This window comes from Podarcis muralis, chromosome 11, assembly GCF_964188315.1.
Source record: "Podarcis muralis chromosome 11, rPodMur119.hap1.1, whole genome shotgun sequence".
Taxonomy (NCBI): domain Eukaryota; kingdom Metazoa; phylum Chordata; class Lepidosauria; order Squamata; family Lacertidae; genus Podarcis; species Podarcis muralis.
The window spans coordinates 43,576,379-43,599,848 of record NC_135665.1 but is presented as its reverse complement, the minus strand read 5'-3'; the positions used below and the strand labels follow the sequence as shown (position 1 = coordinate 43,599,848).

Below are 23,470 nucleotides of genomic sequence, written 5' to 3'. Positions count from 1 at the left end.
GCTGCTGCTCGTGGCGGCTGTTGGCGGCGAACTCTCGCGAGGCTTGGGCGCAGGGCATCGCTGCTGCGGCTCGGAGCGGCGCCATTTTGGGGCTGACTGACTGACTGGAGCGAGGAGTTGTGCGCGCGGCGGGGGAGAAGCGGCGGCAAAAAGGAGCTTTCAAATCCGGGACCCCGCAGGAGCTGCTGTGCTTGGCCGGGACTTGGCTGGCAGGTTAGAGCCGCGGTACGCCGGCGACGCCGCCGCCTCCTCCTTCTCCCATGCCACCCCCTCGCCGGTCGGTCGGTCGGTCTGAGGGAAGAGGTGGCGGAGGAAACAATGTTTGCGTGTGCGGAGCGTGGGGTTCCGGAGCCAGGCAGGCGAGCGGGCCCGTCCCCGGGGGGAGAAGAGGCAGGAGAAACGGGGCTCTGAGGCTCCGCGGCTGCGGGGGATCCTCGGCCGGAGCGCGGCTCCCGTAGTTCGGTCTCTTCCCCCCGCCCCCCGGCCTGCATCGAGCCCTGGGCATGTGGCCTCTCCGTCCCTTCTCCGTCTCCCTTCCTCTTCCAAGCGGGGCGCGGGGGGGAATAAACGGGACACCAGCTCTGTTGGGCCCCTGCTTGGTCGGGGGGCGGCAGTTGGAGGCAGCAGCTTCGAACCCCCTGCGGGCGGATTGCGAGCGAGCGAGGGTGTAAATATGACAACCTCCAGCGGGAGGACTCGTCCCCGACTTTACCTGGCCATGAAATGGGACGGGAGGAGGAGGGAGAGCGAAACCTGGGCAGGAAACGCGTGCGCACTCCCGTAGGTTAGACGCTCGGAGAGCCGCGGACGCCTTTCCTCCTCGCGCCCCTCCTCCTTTCCTCCGGTCACGGATCCGAGATTGCCACCTCTTTGGGGGGGGGGTCCTATCGTGTGTTTACTCGGAAGTAAGCCCAGCGGCGCGGCGTGGGGACTTCTCCCGACTAACTATGCCTAGGGGTTGCAGCTGCAAGTCCTCCCGTTTCACCGATCTTCCTTTTGTTCGGTTGGTTCGTTGTAGCTTTTAGCTTTATTATTTCTTTCTTTTCCTTTTTGGTACGAAATTGGGCCAAGGAACGTGCTTGGTGGGAGTTTTTAATTCTTCCGGTTTTCTTCGCGCCTGCCTCCCGTGATAGTACTCTTACGCCAACCGCCGTTTCACCCTGGAGTAGGACCTCCTCCCCTCCCCTTTTCGCTGCTGACTCCAGCATATGTTTCCAGCGCAATCCGCGTGGATTTCGTTGCATGTCCTTATTTTAAGGCTTCCTTGTTCACAAGTACATGGTGTTCATTATTCTCAAGAGAGCAGATTCATAATGTTGCAGATTTCCTAGATGTCTCGAGAAAGGAACATTAATTGCAGTATGTCTTGTCTCTTTTTCCCCAGCCTCCTACCCCACTTCTAGGTGATCTGGATTCTGAACATGATCTTGGATATTTTGCAACCTGTTGCCTCAGCCTGTGAAAAAAAGGTAGCTGGATGCTGACCTGCAGAGTCTGCTTCGATTGAAAGGGAAAACGTTGACTAAAAAGGGAATTGGGATTATAACCTGTTCAGTTGCTTTTCCACTTCAAACACTTCTGAAGCCTGCAGAACCCGGTTTATGAACTTTTGAGATTCTTCTCCTGCTTCCCCTTAAATTCAGGATATCATCTTGGACTAATTTTTCTCCATATGGAATGGATAATTGTATAAACTTCTTAAGTTCTGCATGCTACTTTCAAGAACTGTTTTTGCTTTCTAGTTCAAACATTTCAGTCAAAACAGAGATTGACTTGATTTGTCAACTAAGTCTAGAAGATTATATTAAATGTAGCTCCCAATTTTTCTAATATTGATGTAGAATTTATGGCAAATATTGCTTTCATTTTTTAGGCAATTTGGAATTACTTTTTACAATGATGTCTGTTTCCTAAATGAAGAGACAAAGAGCTTTATTTTTCATTTTTTAGTGGGTTTTTTTTGTAGTGTTCTGAAGAAGCAATATGGGAATATCCAGATAGCTGCTGTGTGTGGATGTCTGAATCGACTCTTAGAAATGAACTTCATATTGAATGCAGACTTTGACTTCTCAGTTCGATTCTTTATGTCATAAAAGGTGTATTTATTTCTTTTGGAACTGATGTTTATGATAGTAAGATATATGCGGAATAGGAAAGTGAAGAAGTGTCAGAAGATAAGACAGGCTGTTAAAACCAGACTTGTCTGACTTTTTTGAAAATAACTTTTTGGAGTCCTTAAATGTGAAGAATGGGTAGCTGATTTCCAATAATCAGCCCTTGTATTGCATAGCTACGGATGTAGTATCTTTAAGGAACTCGGATCATTACTGCAAGGGAAGCAAACTGGAAAACGCAAATCACGGAGAGTTAATGCCAATCTGTGCAGTTCTCTTGGATTTTGTAAGTATTGCCTGAAACTACAATTGTTACAAATATTAATTGTAAGTTTGCTTGTGTTAATATTTTTCTTTATCAAAAGTTTGAGAGGCATGTTAACACATGAAAATATATTTTAACTATATCAGAACTTGCTTGGATTCTAAGGAAGCTTATACTTACTACTTAAATTTGAAGTTTCAGCTGATTCATGACTACTTGAAAATGAATCTGATTGAACTTAAATGGACTTGCATCCTATTTAGGATTTGAACCATGTGCAGAAGTGATCATTAGGTCAGTGCCAGGCATCTTGATAGTGCTGTGATGATAGTTTTGGACCAGGATTAAGCCTTATTTGTCTTTCTCCTCTACACCCCCCCCACCTGATTTTAGTACTAATATCTTAGTTTCATGTAAGGTCTGAACCAGAAAACTGGTTAGCTTAATTCAAGACAGCTGTATTAAAGCTTGGCACAAGAGGATTGCAACTGGCCACTAAATATAAAATTGATTGTGAGCTGTCTAGATAGAATTCTCATTCTGTTTAGTCCCTTATGTGTATGTAGCAGATATAGTAGTGTTGGTATAGAAACACTTCTGTGAACGTGGAATGCTCTTCCCAGGGAGACCTGCCTGGTGCCCTCATCTTAAGGCACCAGGCAAAAGCATTCCCTTTCTCCCAGGCCTTTGTTTAATTAGACAGGCCTTTATTTAACTAACCTGTCTATGGCCTTTTAAACTGTGTGTTCGAGTGGGATTATTGTTTTTATTTGTTACTATGGTATCTATGTATGTACATACTATGTTATGTATGTTATTATGGTATACATTTATATGTTGTAAACTGCCCTGTGATCCTTGGATGAAGGGTGGTATAGAAATTAAATAAACAATAATATGATAGTCCATAGCCACTTGGAACAATTTTAGATTTATAAAATGGAACCCTGATCCTACTCAGATCTTCACCTGATATCAATAATTTTTTTTACAAGAGGATACTGGCATATGCTATCCCCCAGTGCAGATGTGTGATGCTTTGCTCCTTTTGCCTCTAAATGCCCATTAACCTTGTACACAATTTGTTTTGATATTTTACAGAAAGCATTTTTAAAGCCCTAGCTGCCAATATATACAGTGGTACAGTGGAACCTTGGTTGTCGAATGTTTCGGAAGTAAAACGATTCGGAATGCTTCTGTTTTCGAATACGCCTTGGAAGTCAAATGGCTTCTGAGGCGCGTTTCCCCACTTTTTCAATGGATTTTGCCAACTGGCAGTTGTGCCTCGGTTGTCAAACATTTTGGAAGTCGAACGGTCTTCCGGAATGGATTACGTTAGACAACCGAGGGTTCCATTGTATATGATTCTGAAATGATTTTGGTGCCACTTTCCAAAGATGTAGTCTACCACAAAAAATGAGGTGCATTGGCCCCCATGTTGGCCTGGTTAATAGTAAGCCATAAACTACAGCACTTGTGGTTCATTTAACTCAAGAAGCCAAGGTTTGTTCTTTCCTTCTAGCTTCTAGTTTGTTTTGGAAATGCTAAGCTTGGTTTGCTTCCTTATGATATGCACAAGAAGAGAGGGGCAGGCACACTTGATCCATGTGTGCTAGCACACTACTTGTTTGTGGTGAGATGTGGTTTGTTTTAGACCATGATTTACTGCTAACATTCAAACTGGGCCAACATCAACTTAATATTTTTGATTATTCATTGTTATATTTCATCTCCAGAAAAAACACATACAGAGAGTTGTTTATGCCAAGCAACTGCTGGTGTCTGGTGATGTATAGCTGAGCATTTGTTAATTTTGTTGACAAGCCAGTGGCAAGTGACAGTGGAAAGGATACAACTCATGAATTAGAAGCAATCCTCTTTGGAAGTTAGAGTGGAGAAAACAGAAGAGAAAGTAAAACAGAAACTTAATATGCACAGGAGAAATACTGACCCATAACAGGAGAGAAAATAAAATAGAAACCAAAAAATACCTGGCTGAAATACTGGGCTTATAGTAAAGTTCATAGTTCTTTATCTAGTTGTATAGTTAAATAGTTCTTTATGCTAAGATAAAGCCCAGCTTGAAGAAGAATTCACCCCCTTGAACAGGGTTAACCTAAATAGTGCCCTATCCACCTAAATAGGTGGATAATTAGCCATGTGGTCTTAGACTGGTACCAGTTGTACTCCAGTGTTTGAGAGCCACCATGCTGAATAATATTTACCCCAGGGTCAAATGAGCCTTTGCAGTACAGTAGGGTTGCATCTTATGCAGAGGTTTGGTTCCAGTGGTTCCGTATATACCCAAACCCAAATGGATAGCAGATGGGGAGGGTGGAGGAGAGAGAGAAAGAATTCCTAGTACTCCTGGAGCTGGCACACTCAGCAGGCCTTGCTTAGCAAGCAAGGTGGAGTGCTTGAAAACTCTCTTTGCTGGGTAACTCAAGTGGACCCAGCGTGAAAAGAACTTTTAATCTCTTTTCCTTGCTTGGATTTCACTTGCACTTATGTGGTGTATGGTTGAAATAAACACAAGTTAAATGTGCTTAAAGTGTGACTGTACTGTACTTTGCAGTGGCTTGTTACTAAACACACATTTGATAGTTTCATTTTCTTGCTCATTTCAATTGGGATAAATCGGAACCCTGCTATGTTAGGCAGTAATCTAGCCCCTCTTACTGGAACTAAGTACCATGGGATTCAGTAGAACTTGCTTATGAGTAGACACAGGCTCAGACACTGTTGTTGTTTTTTTTAAATGAAGATGCTGGAATACTGAAATGGTATAAGACAACTTCCCCATTAATTGTTGAGGGGTGCAGAAAGCAAAGGCATTCAAGAGCATACTGCAATTTATGAAATTGTTCAGGCATGCTAAAATATATATTTCAAAATACTTCAAACACCTGCTAGGGTCCACAGCAATCCCACTGGCTTGGGATTTAAAATACATTTTTGCTAGTGCATTTATGCAGTATGGCTGTGCTAAAGATGTGAAACCCCTTTTGATGATGTTGGGTGCCTTAGTGCTTATGCAGTAATGGTGGTGGCTGGTCTGCACTGGACCAAGGGCTTGGTGTCACTCTATACATGATAGGATGGGCAAAAGGTTTCTCTATACCAAATAGGATTGATCTCTTAAGCTTTAGCTTGGATACAGAATGTTCTGTTTTAGTTGGCTGTTTAGATCCTCCGTTTTAATTTCTTCTCCAGTAGAATACTTGAGTCAACACAGTAGATTAACTACTTCTAAATTTATCTTGCTCTGTACTTTATTAGAAGTAAAACTTGGATAGCTTCATTAGGGCAATGAGAATAGAGTTGTGTTTAATTATAACATTTTAAATTTCCTGCAGGTTTATTTTCAACAGAATCCAGTGCTGCCTCAAAAAATATATAAGATGGACAAAACAACCTAGTTACAAAGTAAGTGACTGATATTTGGCACTATTCAAATCACCTTAAACTCCAGCATATTTACGTATGTTAATCTTCCCCCCAAATTTGACAATTTAAAACCTTAAATCAGAGATTGAAGTGAAGCCTGGGAGTGAAGATTCTTCAGTGAATAAACAGTTCTTTTGATCTCTGTTGATATTTTGACTTGGACTACTTATCTTTGAAAATTCTATTTAGTTAGCTTTTTCTTTGTGTCTGCCGATATGACAGTGAATCTCCCCTTTCCTTGTACAGCATGCTTGGTTGAGAGCTCAGTGCAGACATTCCCCATCTTTCCTAAAAGTGCTTGCAGAAATCCCCTGACGATTCTGTGGATCTTTGGCAAGAGGTCTAAAATGTTGACATCAATAGAGTTTTTGTACAATTTCTGTACAGAAGTGAAGGAAATCTTCATACCTGTGCATGCTAAAATGATTAGCAAGAATTTCAGACTTAATTCAGGCATCAAAAGTAAGAATTTGAATTATATAGTACAGTATGTATATAATGTATGCAGTTTCTTACTGTGTAGGTCTTTAATTTTAATTGCAGCTTGAAGTGGAACCAGCTACATAGATTGTATCTTGGTCCCGAACAGGATATTCTGTAATTTTCCTTCCACAGAAGCATTAAAAAGTGTGCCTCATCTTACAATGATGACAAATCCTGATAGAAGTCATAGAATGATAGTTTCTGATTATGCAGCTGAAACTTTTGTATTGTGTAGAAACAATTCCATGCAAGTTATCTGTCTTAGCCCACTTCCCTGGAAGTAAGCCCCATTGCACTCAGTGAGTTCATGTGGTTGCTTTTACAGTATTAGAATCCCAATGTATGTAAAAACAATTGTTTTCTGGTGTGTATTTGGTAGGCCGTGTTGCTTTAGTTATATAGTTTCCAATTTGTTTCTGGGCCCAATTCAATGAGCTAATGTTGACCTATAAAACAGTAAATGACTTGAGGCCAGGGTTTGAAAGGCCACCTCCTCCTTTGTGAACCCATTTGTAGAATATAGTCTTCTGAGACTTTGTTTTATGTACCACCACCTAAAGAATAAAAGTTGGTGGAAGCATGGCACAAAGCATTCCAGTTGTGGAATTTCCACTTAAGAAAGGTGAGATTGGCCCTATACAGTGGTACCTCGGTTTTCAAATGTAATCAGTTCCGGAAGTCTGTTCAAGTTCCGAAATGTTCAAAAAACAAAAACTGAAAGCGGAAGCCTCAAAATGGAAAACTCAAAATGGAAGCTGCATTTCCTGTTCGAATTCTGAGGCGCGTTCGAAAACCGAGGCATTTACTTTGGGTTTTCAGTGTTCCAAAATCATAGCATGTTCTCCATTGGGGTTTGTAGTTAGTTCCTGCAGGTTCTCTCTTTGGCCCGAATTGAGTGCATACATGATAAATTGGTCATCCAGCACTTCACAGTATATGCAGCTCCTAACATTGCAAATGGTATTTTAGAAATGTTAGGCATTGTAAGGATCTTTGTATGCAGTACAGTGATGAGATGACTGTTGTTCATTCTAGGATGGTGTAGTTGTGGATCGATAATTAAAAATGTTATGATTAATTGCTTTATACTTGGGAAATGTGAAACTCCTACTGTAACTAAATTTAGCACATCCAAGGAGCTATGATACTTATTATAAGTGCATTATTGTTTCTTACGGACAAAAAACAAAAAAGCAGTTTTGAAACTACACAATTTGGCCAGTCTTGTATATATGCATGGTATGCTTATAAGTGAGTCCTGCTGCTAATCATGATGAAGACACTGCAAATGACAACTGCTGCACGACAAGTGCTAGAGAGTGCAAGTCTGTAGCCTGTGAGGTGTCCACAAACAAAATACTGGTGCCAACCTTGGCTTAGCTCCATGGTCCTGCACATTTGCACAATCCTATCACGCCATGGTGCGGCTTACTGTGTGGTGCAAATGAGGCGCACAAGTCTGAAGAGTGGAATAATCATGATTCTTTTTCTACTTTGGATATCTTTTCAGGGCTGTTTCACCTTGTTCTAGCCCTGGAGCAAATTAAGTGTACATGGTATGGTCATAAGCCAGGCTCTCCATTGCTCTAGTGTTCTCTGCTATTTCTTTGAACTGCATTTCCTTTCTTATGCAACCCCTAAGACTTGATGGCGATGCATTTCTTCTTAATTCTTAGTAACATAACTGTTGAAAGTAGCCAATTTAGGGTGATAAGTACCTGGGTACTCTATATCCTGAAATTTCTCTCTCTCTCTCTCTCTCTCTCTCTCTCTCTCTCTCTCTCTCTCTCTCTCACACACACACACACACACACGTGTAATATGGGCTCACCCTATTCTTCTGATTAGAAATAGTTTTTTATATTTTTGTAAACTGCCCTGAAATCTGAAGGGCATAAAAATTCAGTAAAAAGTTATAGAAATTAACTCATGCAGTCATTAACAGCTTTTAAGTGCTTTTCAACATAGACTTGGAAACACATCAAATATAGCTTGCTGCTTACAAGATGTTAGAGCCCCTGCGCTCCACTAACAACATCTCCATGCCATTAGATAGATACTTAATAGAAAACCCCATCCACTCTTGCTTTTGAATTGTGTAGTGTAGCTGGTATGATGACATGACTGAGCTGTAGCGTTTTCCAGAAAGTGGTGACCTTCAACTCTAGAGCTGCGAGATGCAGTTTAAATGACTGCACCCATGATTGTATAGATTGATGTGGAATAAAATTAAACTTAGGCGACATTTTATTGGGTTGTCAGCTTTGATTGTAACCTGATATGCTCACTCTCCCTAGAGTTTACAGTTTCTAATGATGACTGTTTTATTTGAAACTAGAAATAAAAGCAACCAAAAAACAATTTAAAACTGTTTTTGTTTATACTATGTTAGACCCAGACTTGATTTTCTGTGAATGGAAAGCTTGCAGAAGGGATACAGTGACTGCCCTTAAGAATATGAAGGGTGGGAAGCAACCTGGTTGTCAAATGACTGTATACTGGGGTGCATTTTAGCCTATGCTTGTATTAAAACTACTACATGAGCTTGGCCTTGGCAGAGCGAGGTGTCAGATAGTGGCATAGTGAAAATGAGTGCAGATTTTACTTTTTGTCAGTTGGCCAGAGAAACTCCTTGTAAAACTTCCATATTATACATGAAATCCATAATTAATGAAGTGCTGAAGATGAAGATGGCTATCAGATATTCAGCAACTGAATATGAACTGAACTGAAAAGGAACTGTCACATACTGTTGCTCAGCAGTTAAGATCATTGTAGCCTGTAAAAGGGCCGAGCAACTTTGTTCAGTATTGAGGGTCAAATAAAAATGGAAGTCGGAATACATACAGTATCTAAAGATTCAGAAAACTGTTAAATGCCAGATATGTATATATAGATGAGGGTAATACCAAGCACTTACTCTGTGGTAGTGAGGAATTGGTACTGTCATTTGAAAATCCTCATTTTCCTATGACAGAAGGGAATATTCTTCATTGAGTTGCTGCAGAACTGACTTGTGACATGCCTTTTGTGGTAGAGAGCATGCCTTTCTTCAGTCTTTCTGCCTTTAACCTAGCAGACAGGCTAAGCTCAAAATATATCTGCCCATATATTAAAAATGTAATAATCTCACACTGCAGTTTGCTTGACTATAGATAAGTGGCAATCCAAAATACAGTGTATTGGGAGGTGATGGATAGGTAGCTCATAGAGGGATTCCCAGAACAGGCTGCAGTGGTCTTCCAGCTCTGCTAGATCCTTCACCTGTCAGTCTCAGGGCCCAGGATCCAGATCCACAGGCCAGCTGGTGCTGCTACTGGCCACTTTCCTCATCTGTGGCTGATGTTGAAATCTGGTGCTGCTGCCATGGATTGCTATAAAGAGTGGCAGGAGGAACTGTTTCTGCCTGCTTCTGAATTTGTGGTAGCAATCACAGCACCAGGAGGTGAAAAGCAAGGAGGAAGGCACACAGAAGCAGTGGCTTCTTACGGAATGTGCAGAGCAATCCTAACTTTGTCTTCTTACAGGCAAGTCCTGCTGAATTAAGTGGGACTTTCCCAGGTAAGTGTGGTTAGAATTGCAGTCTAAGACATTAACATTGCTGGTGTTAAAATCTTCACTGCCTCCCAGTTTATTTCAGTGCTTTTCCAAGTACACTTGGTGAATAGCTTTTTAAATTTGTGTTTGTGTTAGCTGTGATTCTTGAATGTTATTGTGGTTCTTTTCACTTGTTAAGTTTCTTTGGGGCTATAAAAAGTCTTATTGCAAGATACGTGATTAAAAATATATATCCTACATTTCACTTCTCTGATAGGTATTTGCCATGAGGTGTTGAAGCCTTGTTTTCACTGATTTGGAGAGACTGGACCTAAATGGCGCAGCATGACTTTGCTCCAGCCTGGCTTAATTTTCCTACTCCACCATCATCATCAAAGGTCTGTTCTTACAGTTCATTATGAGTATCAGCACCCACTTATCTTTCTTTCACTTTTGAAATTAGCAGAGGTTGTGTAAACCATTCATTAGTATACCAGACTCAGCTACTGTTAGTGCAGTAGTGCAGCTACTGTTAGATCCTGGACTTAATGATGTAATGACTCCAACCCTTCTCTCCTCCACCCCCCAACTCCATGCTTTTCATTGGTTTATATATTCAAGAGATATTGGAACAAAAATCTCAAAGAAAAACTGATTTCCAAAAGGGAGGCTAAATTTCGCAATTTAAACAGATCATGCCACCATGATAGTTATTACTATTTATTAAATTTGTATACTGCCCTATGCCCGTAGGTCTCAGGGCGGTTGACTGCAGCAATCAAATGTAATTTGCCTCTGCTGCCCTAATAGTAAACACCACAATTAACTTGGGAATAATCACCAAAAGTGCATGCCTGGCTCACCTCCTTTTGACTATAAAATTCATTTAAAATAAGCAAGCAAGCAAACAAACAGGCAAGAAAAGTGGTCAGCTGGTGCTGACCGTATGTTCCAGATTTTTCTGGGGTTTTTTGTTTAAAATCCTATTGGTGTATGCCTCTCTTTGTAAAAATAGCCTAGTTTAAATGAAACATTATTATGATACAAGCATGTTAATAGAATTATGTTTTAAACAGATAAAACATTGTAAATTGGCCATTATTTTACAGCAGTAGGAATACTACTCTGCAGAGCTTACCTTCTTGCCTCCCCAAATTGCATTGTGGTGCTTATTGTTTTGAATAGTTTTCAGCTTATGTATGTTTGCCACCGTAAGTTCTCTGGAGGAAGGACTGGTTTAAAAAGTTTTTTAAAGGGTCATATCCAACCATGTCCATGTGCACGTTCAATGAACTTTACCTTCCTCACTTTCACCCCTGCAGCTCTCCACACATCCTCAAAACCTGCTTTAGAGGGTTGGGCAACTCTGGAGCGGATTTTGGGAAGGCAAAGACCCATTCTGTTAGCAGAAGTCCATTCATGTAATGCTCAGATCTGCCCAATAATTTATTGCTCTTTTTATATCATTGTTTCGCAGTAACAGCTATGTAATTTGGGGTTTTGTGGTGTGTGTGTGTGTAGTTGGCATAAGTGTCAACCCTGTTTATCTCATCGGCTTGGATCCAGAGATTTTTTTTTTTGCACAAGTGGAAAAGTGCTTCCCCTTGAACAAAGTAGATCTGCCTGATTTGTCCAGTTTCCCTTTCCTGACTCCTTTGTCCCATTCCACTCTGTTCCAGGGGGGTCTATCAATCTTCATTCACAGCATTTGGGTCTAGGGAGGAGCCAGAAAAACTGATGTGTGAGCAGAGTTCCACTCAATTGTCTCTGGATCTTACCCATAGTGTTTTGCTGGAAAAATACTTGATAATTACTGTATTTTTCCGTGTATAAGACTATATTTCCCCCCTATTTTTTCAAGTTTAAAATGAGGGGGGTCATCTTATACATGGACAGTGCATATGGGAGATTTCTTTATTTGGAGTCCCAAAAAATAGGACTCGTGTTATACACGGGGGACATGGAAAAATATGGTATTTGACTGGTCAAATGCCCCCAAAAGATCACCATGGTTTAAAAGAACAAGCCATATGTTGTGTTAATGTGGACTTTGCAGTGGATCTGACATCCATTTAGAGACAAAGCTCACTAAGTTCTTGTCCTGCTTTATGCTTGCCATTTACATGTGATTGAAAATGATTAAATTCTCTAACTATGAATAATCAAACTCTACAAATCAAGCAGCATGGATGACCTCTAGAGAAATAATTTTGCCTAGCCTTCATTTCTTGACATTTATTGGAGCCTGAACCTATGCACATTTACTGAAATGTGGGACTTATTTGAAAAGTAAATGTACATCTTAAATCTGGTGTTTATCCCATTGGACAGAATCCAACCTCGTACAAGTGGAGCTCCACTCATGCAGTGGGATTTCTATCTTCCTCTCCTCCCTCCTGCAGCCGTCTATCTGCACCCTCAAGTTGGCTTAAGGGTTCAGGACCCTCTGGAGCAAATTTGAGGGGCCTGTAAGAGGAAGGAGAGGAAGTGAAGTCTGATGAGTGAGTGGCTTTGAATGTAATGTATTGTTTTTAATCACTCTGACTTGTTCTGGACATGAGTTCTTGGTATTTAGTGTGACTGCAAAGCAACATCAGCTGCATTATTATAGTACAGGCAACGGACGATTTTTGTGTGTCCAATTGATGCGCAACCACACACACACACATTGTGGCAACCTGGAAGTGGCCATTGCACCCAATGACCTGGAATGCAACCCCCACGCAAATCAGGGCTGGGGGCTGTGTCACTAAAGTGACTGGTCAATGTAAATATATGTTTTGTAGTGCTCATTTGTTTCTCATTGACCTTATCTTAACATTCATTTAAAACCTCATGAGGGAATGGGAAAAGCAAACTGGAAATACGTTGTGATGCCAATAATGTGTAGAGTAGTTTAAGCTAAAAATGACTTTCTGGTGGTGTGTAAAGAACCAACCCCCCCAACAAAACCCAGAAAAGATCTTGCTTTGTAAACCTTTAAGTGAAAATGCCACCAGATTCTGTTTGCAAGATGTAATACTTCTCTTCCCCTGTTCTTTGGTATCAACTTGTTTTCTACCTTGCAATAGGGTAAAGATCAATAATAGCTTGAAAGGTCATAAATCAACCAAACTTTCAACAACTCACTTTGCAATATCAGCATGCTTGATGGAACACTAGCTCCACCATGTGCTGAAATTGCAGACTGCATGTTTGCACTTAGGTGCAAGATTTCTTGAAACTTGTATCGAAATAGTAACACAAGGTAGCAGATCTTTCAGTGACTTGAACAGTCGTACCTTGGTTGACGAACGCCTTAGCAGTTGAACATTTTGGGTCCTGAACGCCGCAAACGTGGAAGTGGGTGTTCTGGTTTGCCAACATTCTTTTGGAAGCTGAATGTGCGGCGGGGCTTTCGTAGCTTCTGATTGGCTGCAGGAAGCTCCTGCAGCCAATTGGAAGCCGTGCCTTGGAAGTCAAACATTTTGGAAGTTTAACGGACTTCCGGAACGGCTTCCATTCAGCTTCCAAGGTACGCCTGTATAGGACATACCTCAAAGAATAGGTGGTCATGAGGATGAAAATGCAGGAGGCTACAAATAGTTGGCAGTTTTAGCTGGCCAATACAGTGGTACCTTCGTTTAAGAACAGCTTAGTTTATGAACAATTTGAATTAAGAATGCTGCAAACCTGGAAGTAGGTGTTTTGGTTTGTGAACTTTGCCTTGGAATAAGAACATGTTTCGCTTCCTGTTGAGTGTGTTCCATTTGTAAATTGAGTCCCCCACTGCTATGGGAAAGCACGTCGTGGTTTAAGAACGCTTTCGTCTAAGAATGGACTTCTGGAACGGATTAATTCGTAAACCAAGGTACCACTGTATAGCTTTGTACAGTGATAGCAAAGAATGGTGCTATAGCAGTATGACTCTGCTACTGTTTAATTTGCCCTGGTTTACAGTTTCTTTTAGAGGTAAATTAAATTTTGTCATTACCTTTAAAAACCTTTACAGTTTCAGACCCAGTTGTTTCAAAAGATTCTCTAGCTTGCCAGGTGAGGTAATAGGTTAGTGACCCTGTACTGTGTCTCATCACCACTGTGTAGGTGAGGCTATATGGTAGGACCTTTTTGATAGTGGAGTCTTGGCTTTCAAACTTGCTCACCTAGGAAACCAGTCTGCTGCTCATCTAATATATTTCATGACAGTTATACCTCGCAGCCACAGAACGCAGGTAAAATGGCAGAGTGCTGCTTGTCAGTTGCTCTGGAAGTTTATGACTTCATCTCCCCTTTACTCTTGCCCTTTTAAAATGTGGCTTTTTTGGGGGGGGGGTTATTGGGTTGTTGTTTTTATTTTGATTATGTATTTTGTGGTTTTATATTTTGATTTTATTCTTAAAGCCGCCCTGAGACTCCTGGGTATAGGGTGGTATATAAATTCAATAAATAATAATAATAATATTGGGGATGATTTTAGTGGCTTCAGATTTAGAAAAACTAAAAAGTGTTTAAACACCAAACCTTTGCACTCTTGCATGCCAACACAGTAGCTGAAGATGATTTATTTAGTTTTGTTGTTGTAGACCTCACTTAATATTTGTGTTTACTTTTAGTCATCACTGAATTTTGAGAAGCATTCCGACAGCTTTTCATGGACAGAGAATCGTTATGAAGTTAACCGTAGGCGACACAATTCTTCTGATGGATTTGATCCTAGTAGTGGTCGTTCAAATGGAGGTTTGTATGTGTTTAATCCTCTAGATACAGTGTAACCCTATTTTATTTTTACTGTTTTTTAAGTGTTGAGCTGCTCCTAGTTCATAAACCCTCTGAACAGTTCACTGTGTAAGCTGAAATCAATATGGGTGACTGTATTGGATAAATTGAAAACTCCATGCAGCACAACTACAGAACTGCTCTTTGGATGAAGAGCCATAGATTGTGCTTTATCCTCTGTAGTATAGCTATAAGAGGGTGAGCAACACTTGGATGTATTTTGTAAAATTACTACCCCAAATTTACTTCCCAGTATTTGTATATTGCATATTACTACACCAAGAAAAAACAAACTTTTTCAAAGTTGCGATGACTTTTTTTGCATGTTCATTGTCGCTTCTCTAAAAGTTTAAAGAAAATTTATACATTAAAATCCTGTGCTGGATTGCCTATTTCCATTCTTTTATGGGTGATAACTTCTGTTTATTCTTTTGAAATTAATACTTCTGCTGCAGTTCACTTATTACACAACATACTTTTGTCTTTTTTCGACACTACCCCTCTTAGATTTTCTGAGTGACTAACCATGGGATCTTATTCTAATTTTTAATATCAATCATTTCAATTATTTCAGTTCCTAATTTACAGTTCCACCAAACTTCAGTTATTTTTAGCATGCTACATTTCAAATTTTTTCTGCAAAGTAAATTTTTTGGAAACTGCTTGTAACTTTGTCATTTTAAAATCCAAGGGCATTTGGGAAGAAAGGAGAGAAATGGCTGGCGTTCACAAGGTAGAAATGGCACTGAAAACACACACCACAGAGTGGGATATCATAGCGGAGGTTCACGTGCTCGCGCCAGTAGCTTTCAGTCTGGAAAAAGCCAAGGGTTGCATGAAAAAAATGCACCGGAAAGTGAGACTCTGAAAAAGGAAGACAAGGAAGAACCCAAACAATTTGAAGCCGAAGATTTTGTAAGTTAATCATAATGAACTCGCTCACTCGCAGAAGTGAATCATTTATGTGCTTTCATTGAGCTTTAGTCAAGACCTCCATTGGTAGAAGTGCACTCCTGACCTTTACTTGACAATGGGAATTGGGTGTCAGTGCTGATAGGTGCTGACAGCAGGCCCCCACTGTGATCAGCTACAGTAGGGAGTTCCCATTTGGGAACTTCTTAGTACAGCCAATCTGGTGAAAGCAGGGACTTGCAATCAGTGCTGAGCTCTACTTTCAGCAGGGATCTTAATTTTCAGCCTGTCTTGAGTTATGATTTCAGGGTGGTTCCAGATGATTAACAGGTGAGTGGCCTTGCCAGCCTGTGTGGTGTAGGCGACATCAAGATGTGGTCTGCCAGTGGGATTCTGTTCCCAAACCCTGCTTTACAGCCTCCCTGGAGTGAGATGGAAAGTAAAGATAGCATTGGATATTGCATAGTGATGACTTTGAACCCCAAACCCTTGGGTGACCTCTATTGGTGGTTTTATGTAAATTTCATTTTGTTAGATGTAGGTTTCATTGAGTGATGCTGAAATAAGATTCAGCACCCTCATTGGTAAAGATCATTTGCCGGATCTGAATCATCTCTCTAAATTGTAATATTTATGATCTGGCATGTTTGGATATTTTCCAGCAGATCTTAAATCAAACTGTATTTTGTTCCTCCCCTTCTTTTCAGCCATCCCTGAATCCTGAATATGAGAGAGAACCAAACCAGAATAAATCATTAGCTGCTGGTGTTTGGGGTAAGAGCACTGGGCTTTAAATTACAGTAAAGCTTTTTGAGTGTCATTTTGTTAAAAAATGCCTTTGAAGTGATCTTTATTGTTGCACCTTAAGTCAGCTATACTTTGTGATGCTGTTTGATTTTTGTGATGCATTTATTGAGCATTGAAAACTATCAGAATAATGTGGCTGTGCTGCTCATAAGGAGTTATAATGTATGCATATTCACATTCTTGCACTAAAGATAGCCATCACGTGTTAGTGTTCCTGAAACCATGATGGCTGTGCATTGTTAGAGAAAATTTCTGATGCAAGTGGGGCCTGCAGCAGTTACAGTATATGCATGTCACCTAACAAGAATTAGGTGTCAGCCAGCTGTGCGCTCCTCCCAGGATAGTCCATTCCATGCTCCATTCTGTTTTTATTTTAACTATCTAACTATCATGCAGCATCACATGGCTACTAAGCATGCTTGGTTATTCTTGGGCCATGTTTTGGGTTTTTTTCCTCACCTAAGGTTTTGTATTTAATATTTTTTTGTACTTCACAAAGACTTTGGGGTTCCTTCAAGTATGCTGATGCCTCCCTCTTTTTTTAAAATCATTTTGTTTTGTTTCATGTCCTGCTGGCAGTCTTTTTTGGTGGGGTCAAGATGATGTTCTGTGCCTAAAGCTGTTGGACTGTTTTAAATACTGTCTCTTCTTAGGTCAGACGGCTTCTTTCAGTTCCATGGTACCTGGTTATAAACATAAACACTTGTTTTGCTATGATGATCTACAGAGTATAAGGAGAACTGTATCACCTGAGCCTCTTCAGTGTTTTCCTCCTGAATTAAAAAATATCAACACAATAATAATAATAATAATAATAATAATAATAATAATAATAATAATAATTTTTTATTTATACCCCGCCCTCCCCAGCCAAGGCCGGGCTCAGAGCGGCTTACAAGCAATAATAAAAACAAGATGAATGATTACAACTTAAAAACAAAAATAAAATACAACATTAAAATAATGGAACATTAAAATATTAAAATTAATTAAGCATCATGGACAAGTATAATGAAGTTTGGAACTGCTTTATACAAAATACAGTAGGTTAAAAACGGTAACTACTAACTGTTAACAATTGCTATAGTGATGTACTATTCTTTTTTCCTTTTTCTTCACTTTTTAAAATCAGAACACGTCTAATAATAATTTTATTATTTATACCCTGCTCATCTGGCTGGGTTGCCCATCACTATGTGGTTTGTTTGTTTAAAAATAAATATTTAAGGACCAAGGCCAGGGTAAAGATGAAACTTTTGTTTCTTTGCAGAATATCCTCTGAACCCAAAATCTAGATCTCCACGAATGCTAGTTATAAAGAAAGGCAGTACGAAAGATTTACAGATATCTGGATTCCCTGTAGCAGGAAATATTCATTCACAGTCAGTCAAGAATGGAACTGGTACAAGTGTCTATAAAGGTTTAGTTCCTAAACCTGTCATTCCACCTGCAAAGGTAAGATGTGTATAAGTAATGTGTCTTGGAGGAGGGGATTGCAGATTCTTCTCTTGTTTTGTAATGTTTTTCACTTTCTCTGTTAAAGCATTACATGAAAGACACGTATTAAACCAAAATAAATGCAACCCTGTGTACTCCTTTATCTCTTGTTACCTCTCTCTGTTTCTCATTGCCTTCTCTTTCTCTTTGTCAAAATTTAGATTCTAAGCTTCTCAAGGAAGGGGCCAACCCCTCTCTTTAATTATTCTCCCCCCCCCCCCATATATTGTCATTTAGACTGATGGTGCTATATAAACATGTTCAGGTTCTTGTCATAAACATTAAATAATGTAAAGAATTTAGTTTATTAACCTGGTCAAAAATTGTTCATCATTTTGATTTATTTAGACAACACAGTGGAAAAGCCAAACAAAAGATAACAAACTTGGCCCTCCATTTCCTCATGATTCTCCATATGGTATTGGAAACTTTAGTGCTTTCAAATCTACTGCTAAGGCTGTTGGATCACAGAATTCAGTGAAAGAGGTACAGAAAAATTGGTTATTTTTTTATTTGGGGTATTTCTAGTTTTGAGAAGCTATGTTTCATGAACTTGTGATTTTTGAGAATTAAATGGAAACTTGAAACTATATTTAAATAAAACAGAAATACTGGCAGCTGAACAAAATGAAACATTGCCATGAAGTTTTTCTTCATCTCAGTATTGTGTGTTTCTCCACCATAGTGTAATCGATCAAATTCCTCATCTCCAGTTGATAAACTTGGCCAGCCTCGCTTAACCAAATTGACTCGAATGCGCACTGATAAGAAGAGTGAATTCTTGAAGACACTGAAACGGGATCGAGTGGAAGAGGAGCATGATGGGCAAGAGAAGGTACTACAAATTTTGTATAGAGGGTCATGTGTGTTTCATTTTTACTACAGACTTCCAGCTTACATGGGGGCTGCGTTCTGAGGATAGTGCATAAAGCCAAAATTGTGTATAGTCAATGGGTTCCGTGGCGGGTGGGATTGCCAGCGTCTTCTTTAAGACTTGTGATGCCATGTTGATCATAGAGTGACGTAAAATGTAGATAAGGATTGTCTTCTGTTTGGAATCTACTTAAAGGAATATCTTCCATAGTGAGCTTAGCATATGTTGGTCATCAGAACATACTGTCTCTATCCTATGTAGCTTAAAATTCAGCTGTTTTAGTCAGTCCTGTACCACACCCCAAAAGTAAACAAAGGTACTTTGTGCTTCACAATTCAGAGATAACAGTCTCATTAGTCACAATGTCTATATGCTCTCCCCAGAATTGGAGGCGGTGTGCCCCTGAAAGACACTTGCTTAGGTGGGAGCAACAGTAGCAGAGTTCCATTGCACTCATGTCTTGCTTGTGGGTTTCTCAGAGATATCTGTTGGCTTCTGTGGAAAATGGAATGCTGGACAAGCTCTAGCAGTGCTCTTCTATGGGCTTAACTTCCAGTGGGATGCAATATGTAGGCTTGTTGCGTCTTTATATTCATGCAAATCATGGACAAATCTTTTTGGAATTTACTCAAATATGTGACTTCTTTAACAGGATGATGATGATGAATTTAATTTACATAACAGCAACAATGGTCACGAAGAGAGGGACATAAACCGAAACTTTGAAAATGAAATTCCTCAAGAAAATAGAAATGCTATAATGATGTCTCAGCAGATCATTCGGTCTTCAACATTTCCGCAGACCGATGTCCTTTCAAGCTCACTTGAAGCAGAGCATCGGTATGTATTTTTCCAGTTATTGACATGGTTTTAACCTGTTGAAAAATACTGCTTGCTGGAAGGATAGGTATACAGCAGCGGCAGGGAAACGTTTTGACCTGGTGGAGCAGAACCTTGTCTGTCCATAGGCCAACTTTTGACAGGTAGGTGGGACAACCTGTCAGTCGATTGACATCAATTCCCAGTGGAACTCAGTCATGCAGTTGATCCAGTAGGCTTGAACTCAGCGCACATCAGCTGATGGGCAGTGACTTCATCTTGGTTTTCTGCAAGGATCAGCTAGGCTATCAAGTTTCTCAGGGGAACAACAGCGCAGCTGATTAAGCCATACTTCCACCTGCCCCACACCTGATGTCACATAATGACAGGTGTAGGGCAGGTGTCTCTGGTTTGGGGAAAATAGTATCATGGACAAAATTTAGCCCCTTGACTGGCCAAATTTGATTTGAGGACTGAAGGTTTCCCACCCCTTGTATACAAGGTTAAGTTGGCTAACAATAGGAATTAACTTGATAGTTTTGATTCAGTATTTCACATACTGCACATAAATAGTTATTGTCATTCAGCTGTATGGTCCTTGGAAGTGTTGTTTTATTTATATTGTTTTAAGTTGAACATTTGCCTCTGTTGTATCCTAAAGAATAGATTAGAAATACATTAGATAAGCATCCATGTATAGACCCCTGTTGTGCACTGGGTTTTCTGATGTATTGATGTTCTTTCTCGAATGGGAAGAAGAGAGGCATGAAGAAAAAATGGACAGGGAAGTGAAGCAAACCTTTTGCTTTTTCAATCACTTTCTCCAAAAAGTCTTAAGAATGCAAGGTTGTGAGAGCTGGCCAGAAGAATTAAATTGCACCCTTCAGAGCAATTAGATTGGGTCTGGAGAATGAAAGTTGCTGATCTTTTTATAAATGTCCACATTTTTATTTCTTTTGTAAAGATTGTTAAAGGAGATGGGTTGGCAGGAAGACAGTGAAAACGATGAGACCTGTGCTCCGCTAACTGAGGATGAAATGAGGGAATTTCAGGTCATTAGTGAACAGGTGAGAGCGAAAGCTAGCCCTACATAACTTGAGTTTCTTATGTTTCAAGTGAAATGTTCTATTGAGTGGGATAGAAGATGGACATACTGTTGGTTGACCTCTTATTTAAACTTTTTGCATCCTGTTCCATCCCTTAGATTTGAGCCTTGAATATTGCAGGGGGAATTTCCAATATTTAGTCTGAGGAAATATTTTGTAAATCTACTGGTTCAGAGATACAGGAGGGGAAGATGGGTATCTAGAAACTAGGTAATTCCTATAAGACCATAGACCCCTATTTGAAAGGGATGTGTGAACTATTTGAATTGGGTTTGAAATGGGGGTCAGCTTACTAATGGCTGCAGAAAGTTTTGTGTATTCATATTAAAGTAGCCTCCCCCCTTTATCCAGTTCAGCTTTATAGAATCAGGGATGTGGCAGTAGAGACCACTTACTGTATATTGTAAACAATATGTAAACCATACTCAGTTTATGGGAAATGGAATCGTAACTAGGGATTTACATCTATGTTCATGGCTCTCTTTAACCTCATACTTTGACTTGAGATCTAATGACAGGAATCTAATTACATGCTTATTTTCATGTTTGTTACTAAAAAAACCAAAAGAAACCTGGAAATGCAAGCATCTACAAAACATAGTACTAATGCCATTGTTGAATCTTGCGAAGTTAATTTTTGTTGCCAGACGTGAAATACACATGCTTAACACCTTGTACAAAAATAAATGCTTTTCAAGCTGCCATTTTCAGATAGCTAAATTGATTTGTGCTTTAAATTTCAGTTACAAAAAAATGGCCTTAGGAAAAATGGTATTCTAAAAAATGGCCTCATCTGTGACTTCAAATTCAGTCCCTGGAAAAACAGCACTTTCAAACCAACAATTGAGAATGACGACACGGAGACAAGCAGCAGTGACACATCAGATGATGATGATGTGTGAAGATTTCTAGAGGATGTCTGCCTTGCATCTTGTGCAGTTTGAGAATGAATCGTTCAAAAGAGGGGAGAACTATAATTTTACATAGTGACATGCCCCCTTAGAGGAAGGATCTTTTGGACTCCTCGTGAAGGAACCTAAGAATGTTGTGTTGATGAGCTGTGTTGAACATGACTATAATTTCTGTAAATGAATGTTGTAGAAATGAGGACTTTGCCCCAACATTGACTTTCTTCATCACTGCAGCATTTCTCTGACGAGCAATGTGACAATGTAAGAGAATGAGATTTTCTCATTTAATAATAATAAAAAGATTATGTAATGTTTGGCAAAGTTTTTGTCTTAAGACTGCAGGTCTAAGGGAGAAAAGGGCAGCTTGACACAGTGTGTTGCTTACTGAGACGGATTTCTTCTACAGTGGGAATCTACAGTTTTCACTTTGTGCACAGACAATAGACAATATAGCATGTTTGCTAAACAAAAAAAATAAGACATAAGTGCACTAAGACATCCATTTCCTGAACTGTTGTAATTGTTCCACATACCAGTAATTCTCTAGCAGTTTGTACTACAGTAATTATGAAAAGACTTGCTTCAATTCTAAACTTCACAGAACTGGTGTAAATCAAAAGCTTTATTTGGATGCTGCAAGACCCAGGAATCTGGATCCTCCACAATGAGTGCTGATTCTTTGTGGGGAAAATAAACATTATTTTGATAAATTATTCAGATGCAGAAAGCTTATTTCTCTGACTGGATCCATCTTAACACATGCAAAATAAAATGTCTTCACTTAATATATTGGAAGATAACATTGAAGATACTTGTGTATATCTTGTGGTTCTTTTAATTATCCAGGGTTGCTGCCTTCACACTTCTGAGAATTAATTCTAACTTCTGGTTTGTGTTTCTGCACAATAAGGAGGATTTTTCCCCCTTAAGGTATTGAATATGAAATCTTATTTAATGTACACATGGTTAAATAATTGTATGGAATTTGGCAGTGGCCATATTCACACTAATCTTATTCTATGCAGATGATAACAACAATTTATACCACGTCCATCTGGCTGGGTTTCCCCAGCCACTCTTGGGCAGGTTCCAACAAAGATAGGTGCAGAGTCCTCTACAACCTTACTACGATAGAATATCTAGTTATTTTTTCCTTCCCAATTTCAGATTTTAACTTGAAGCAGGATTAGTCTGGCACCTTATAGCTGACTTATATTTGGAGTTACAAGCATTGCGAAAGAAAATGATGTGCTTATGCTCCGGATGGTACCTGGGCAAATATAAGAATTGCTTTTAGAATGACCAGAAAGAGTTCCTGGAATATTAAAATACACTTCTCAATATGACAGTAATCCTCAAAAGTAGTGTCATTAAGAAAATGGACAATATCCAGAGTTTTAGTTAACTATTAAAACAGACATGGCTTGGTGGTGGTTTACAAAATCAAGGGCTGTTTGGGACCTGAACACCTTTATTGAAGCCTGATGGCAGTAAATTAATGTTTTCACAAAAATGAAGACAATCATTTCATTAAAGTTAGTTTTTAACTATGTAGGTTTTCAAGTTCAGTGTTGACTAACTAGTTTTAAAGCAGGATTGTTGACAAAACACCTAGATCTGATGCTTCTTAGAGTGTTCCTTTGGACTTCTCAGATGGATATGCTTACACCCCATGCCATCTTACCAATTGTGCTTTAAAGGTGTTGCTTTGGATAATCTTTGGAAACTGATTTGTTTTGTATTCACTTTGGAAGAGCCAGGCTGTAAATATTGGACTGTTTTACAAGTGAACTTCACCATGCGCCTCTAATTCAGTATGACACACCTACCACTACATTCGTTTTGATAGGACTTTATCTTGAGCTAGAGATACTTACCTGGTGTAAGTAATCACTGGTAGTACTCAGCTAGAGCATAGCTAGCCCATGGGTGCCCCCAATCCT

At 39.7% G+C, this 23,470-nt stretch overlaps 1 protein-coding gene across 3 annotated transcripts; it reads left to right on the top strand.

The window, feature by feature from the left end:
• Window positions 1-56: 56 nt before the first annotated feature.
• GPBP1 (GC-rich promoter binding protein 1) lies at window positions 57-22,240 on the top strand. 3 transcript variants are annotated; one of them, XM_028748160.2, is made up of 13 exons: window positions 57-213; window positions 1,385-2,400; window positions 5,736-5,805; window positions 10,124-10,244; window positions 14,439-14,562; window positions 15,293-15,516; window positions 16,221-16,287; window positions 17,591-17,775; window positions 18,166-18,303; window positions 18,503-18,652; window positions 19,344-19,531; window positions 20,475-20,577; window positions 21,360-22,240. In XM_028748160.2, exons 4-13 carry the CDS (start codon window positions 10,182-10,184, stop codon window positions 21,516-21,518), a joined length of 1,401 nt encoding a protein of 466 aa, XP_028603993.1. In that variant the 5' UTR covers window positions 57-213; window positions 1,385-2,400; window positions 5,736-5,805; window positions 10,124-10,181; the 3' UTR covers window positions 21,519-22,240. The 3 variants fall into 3 exon arrangements, with proteins under 3 accessions (XP_028603993.1, XP_028603994.1, XP_077792491.1); XM_028748161.2 differs by having other exon boundaries at window positions 66-225; XM_077936365.1 differs by lacking the exons at window positions 57-213; window positions 1,385-2,400; window positions 5,736-5,805; window positions 10,124-10,244 and adding an exon at window positions 10,296-14,057.
• Window positions 22,241-23,470: the final 1,230 nt, after the last annotated feature.